This window comes from Colobus angolensis, unplaced genomic scaffold (assembly GCF_000951035.1).
Source record: "Colobus angolensis palliatus isolate OR3802 unplaced genomic scaffold, Cang.pa_1.0 Scaffold232, whole genome shotgun sequence".
Lineage (NCBI taxonomy): Eukaryota > Metazoa > Chordata > Mammalia > Primates > Cercopithecidae > Colobus > Colobus angolensis.
Genome location: NW_012115511.1, coordinates 5,177,794 through 5,182,595, shown reverse-complemented (window position 1 = coordinate 5,182,595; position 4,802 = coordinate 5,177,794). Strand labels below are relative to the sequence as shown.

Genomic DNA, 4,802 nt, shown 5'->3' with positions numbered 1-4,802 from the left:
TAAGTTCAGGACAATAATTGGTTCATAGTTTTCTTATGACATCTTTGTCTTTTTTGGTTACATGGCAATGCTGGCCTCATAAAATGAGTTATGAAGTGTTCTCTCTTCCCCAGTTTTCTGAAGAATTTGGGTAAAATCATTATGATTGCTTCCCTAAATATTTGGTAGAATTTACCAATGAAGCTATCTAGGACTTTCTTTGTAGGAATGTTTTTAACTACAAGTTCCATTTCATTAATAAGATATACAGCTATTCATGTTATCCATTTCCTCTTGAGTGAACTTTGCTTGTATCTTTCAAGGAATTTTTAAATTTTATTTATGATGTCAAATTTATTGACAAAGGCATAATATTTTATATCTTTTATGTATCTATAGTATCTGTAGTGATAGTTCCTCTTTCATTCCTGGTATTAGATGTTTGTGTTCTATTTTGTTTTCTCTGATCAGTCTGGTTCGAGGTATATCAATTTTATTAATTTTCTCAAGGAACCAGCGTTTGGTTTCATTGATTTGCTCTACTGTTTTTGTTTTCTGTTTCATTTATTTATACTCGATCTTTATTGCCTCATTTCTTCTGCTTACTTTGGGTTTTGCTCTCCTTCTTTTCTAGTTATTTTGTTTGTTTGTTTTTTTAAGGTATAAAGCAAGGTCATTGACTTGAGAACCTTCTTTCTTTCTTTCTTTCTTTTTTTAAACACAGGTGTTTAGTGCTATAAACTTTTCTCCAAGCACTGCTTTATCAGCATCCTGCATATTTTGATAAAGTGCATTTTAAAATTTGTTTCGTGTTATTGTCATACATTTTACTGAAACATATGATATAGAAATCTAAATGACTTTTTGTTTTTATTTAAACAGAAATTACCTTTTAAAAGTATTTGAAATTTTTAAAATGTTATATATTTACCCTGTAGTTACCATTTTCAGTGCCTTTTACTTGTGTACAGCCAGATTGACCTACTGTATTCCTGCTGTCTGAAAGACCTGCTATAACATTTCTTTTAGTGCAAATCACCTGGTCATGAAGTCTTTATTTTGCCTTCATTTTTGAAAGGTATGTTTCCCGGGTGTAGAATTGCAGGATAACAGCAATTTTCTTTAAGAATGTAAAAGATGCTGCTTGACTTGTCTTGTTGTTTGCATTTTTTTCTTATGAAATCTGTTGACATCCCTGCGCTTTCATCTGTAAATAATATGTTAGTTCTCTAGCTGTTCCCAGCTAGAGATAAGATTTTGTGTTTACCACTGATTTTGAGCAGTTTGTTTATATAATGTGCCTTACTATAGTTTTCTTTATGTTTCTTGTATTTAGGATTCTTTGAAATTCTTAGATCTTTAGATTTACAATTTTTATCAAATTTGGAAAAATTTTGGCCATTATTTCTTCAAATATTTTTCTGCTTCCCCACCTCACTTTCACTTAGGGACTCTCACTACATGCATATTGGGCTGCTTGAAATTGTTCAGTGGTTCATGGAGCCTTTGTTTATTTTTGTTCTTTATTTAATTTTGGATAGTTACTATTGCTGTGTCTTCAAGAGCTCATTAGTTGTTTTTCTGCAATATTCAACCTGTTGTTAATCACATCCAGTGTATTTCTCATTTAAGTCATTGTAGTTTTCATATCTAAAAGTTCCTTTTGGATCTCTGAAGTATTTTTGTGTCTCTAGTTAAATGTTCTCTCTCTGTTACCACTTCTTCACCATGTCTAATACGGTTATAGTAACAGCCTCAGTGCCTCCACCTGCTAATTCTGTCGTCTGTGTCAGTTTCAATTAATTGTTTCTTCTCCTCATATCAGGGTTGTGTTTTCTTCAGTGTTTGCGTGCTTGGCAATGTTTACTTGGATGCCAGGCTTTGTGAATTTTACCTTGGTAGCTGCTGGGTATTTTCTTATTCCTAGAGATATTCTTCAGCTTTTTTCTGTGATGTAGTTAAGCCACTTGAACATAGGCTGATCTTTCTGGGCCTTGCTTTTAATATTTATTAGCTGGAATTAAAGTAGTGGTTAGTTTATGGTTAATATTGCTGCACTCGGAAACAAACTCTTCCATGTAGACTACCTGATGTGCCCTTTGGCTGCACCATTTTATATTCCCACCAACAATGCATAAGCATTCCAATTTTTCTACATTTTTGCCAAGATTTGTTACTTCTGGTTTTGTTTTGTTTTATAATGGCCATCCAAACAGGTTTGAGGTGGTATCTCATTGTGGTTTTGATTTACATTTCCCTGATGATTAGTGATGTTGAACACCATTTTAAATACCTGTTGGACATTTGTATTTATTCTTTGGGGAAATGTTTATTCCCCAAAGAATAAACATTTTTGCTCATTTTTAATAGAAATATATATATAGATTTTGCTGTATTCATCAGAAATACTGGCCTGTAGTTTTCTTGTAGTATCTTTTTCTGGATTTGGTATCAGAGTAATGCTGGCCTCATAAAATGTGTATAGAAGTGTTCTCTTCAGTTTTTTGGAAGAACTTGAGAAGGATTGGTATGAATTCTTATTTAAGTGTTTCACGGAATTCTCCAGTGAAGCCATCTGGTTTGAGGTTTTCCTTTGCTGAGAAAATTTTTATTACTGATTTACTCTCCTTATTAGTTATAGATCTGTTGAGTTTTTTGTGTGTTTTCATAAGTTACTCTTGGTAGGTTGTATGTTTCTAGAAATTTATTTCTTATAAATTATCTAATTTGTTGGCATATAATTGTTCATAGCTGTCTCTATAATCTATTTTGCTTGATATTTTGTTTTTTTAGGGTGAGAAAGTAAATGTGGTTCCTGTTATACAAACTTGGACAGAAGCAGAAGTTTCATTCTGATTGATTTTAGTGACTTTGGGTGAAACATTATCATGTTTCAGTGAGGAAGAAATATATACATATAATTATACTCAGAAAATATTCCCCACTATTCCTTCCAGCCCATTCTCTCCACCTTACTTTTCACCCTGTTACTGCCTATTTTCTATAAGTAAGAAATCTCATTAGTTTTCTAGCTGACCCATTTAGTTGGGCTTTTTTGAGTTCTAGTAACTGTTATATGTATATTTTTTACATCTCCTCTTATATTAAAGATAGTCTTTTCTACTTTTTTTTTTCATTTAACAGCCTATCCTGGATATCAGTTCATAGAGATTTTCGTCATTCTTTCTGGTGGTTTCCTAGTGTTCTACTGTAGATTTACTGTCATTCAGTCACTCCCCTATGTCTGGGCATTTAGTTTGTTGCCTAACTTTTGCATTTACAAACAATGTTGCAATGAGTAATCTGATACATTTATATTTTCCTATTGGAAGTTCAGTAATCCTGGCTAACTTTGGGAATTTCTACACCAACTAAATGATACAAAATTTGAATCCAAATCTAAATAATATGCAAGTCCAAGAATTCAGTTTCTCGTGAGAGCACTGTTTTCACCCCAAACTTGGGAGTAAACAAATAACCTATCAACTCTTAGAGATAGTAGGTGAAGTATTCCTAGTCACTGTGTGTGTTAGTCAGTTTGGGCTGTTATAACAGAAGTACCACAGACAGGATGGCTTAAACAACAGGCATTTATTTCTCATGGTTCTGGAGGCTGAGCAGTTCAAAATCGAGGTGTCAGCTGATTTGATTCTTGGTGAAAGCCCTTTTGGTGGTTTGCAGACAGAAGCCTTTTTGCTGTGTCCTCACGTGGTAGAGAGAGACATCAGCTCTCTAGTCTCTTGTAGCATGAGCACACTAATCCCATTCATGAGGGTTCACCCTCATGACTCAATTACTTCCCAGCGGCCCACCCTCCAAACACCATCACACTGGGGATTAAAGATTCAGTCTATGAATTTGAGGTGGACACAAATACTCAGTCCATAGCACTGCAGGTATAGTTTTTGAGGACCCTAGCTTTATGTATTAGTCTCAATTCCAACTTCTTACTTTGCATAGACCCAAGGCCTCTTCTGCTGCCCTCCCCTTACAATACAAGCCTATAGTTGTAACCTTATTCTACAGGCCTTTATAAAGACTGCCAGGGAGTGGTGGTTCTCTGTTAATTAATATTGTGTTTTTTAAAAACCACCTTTTTTCAAGCATCAGAGAAGTTCCTTCTCTTTCACATGAGTATACACTTTTTAAACATGTTTAAATATTTTATTTGGCGGTTTGGAGAAAAAGGATTTTCATATTAGTTTAGTTCACTAATGTTGCTGGATAACTCACATACAGACTTGCATGGATGCTGTCATATGCTCGTACACCGTTTACCTTTGTAGAGGAATTATCCTGCAGAAAACGGCCAGGGTATCTAAGTGAGGAAATAATGAGGCAACTTTTTGACACCCAAACCATTTAAGTCTCACCTCAAGGAAATTTGCCATGTCCAAAATTTAAAATCAACAGTTAAGGAGGAAAATGGCTGGTGATAGCTGAGATGGAACAGGGTGGCTATGTAATTTTTGAAATGTACCATTTATACAAAATATGAATGTTAATTGTATTGAATTCTTTCATTTTTCCCTTATGTGCATTTTAGGCAATAATTCTAAAGAGAAATGAAATTCAAAAACTGGGAGTATCTAAACTGAACTTTTGGGTAAGGTTCAATGTTTTTAATGCAGTTTATTTAAATTCTACTTTTTATTTCTATAAACTGAACACAGTTAATAATCTTTAAAATGCAAATGATTTATAGCTAATAAATAGCTACTGACTTAAAAATAGCTACTATCTAAGGTAGATAGATACATAAGGAAATAGTCCTTAGCAAGGACTAGAAATCAAATAGCTACTATCTAAGGTAGATAGATACA

The 4,802-nt window shown here is 33.7% G+C and overlaps 1 protein-coding gene across 1 annotated transcript in view; it reads left to right on the top strand.

Moving 5' to 3' along the window:
* LOC105513615 (probable C-mannosyltransferase DPY19L2) overlaps positions 1–4,802 on the top strand; it is a 111,264-nt gene that overhangs the window by 54,775 nt on the left and 51,687 nt on the right. The window contains exon 10 of the mRNA XM_011944527.1: positions 4,526–4,585. Coding sequence (XP_011799917.1) covers positions 4,526–4,585 — 60 coding nt within the window. The remainder of the gene's footprint in view (positions 1–4,525; positions 4,586–4,802) is intronic.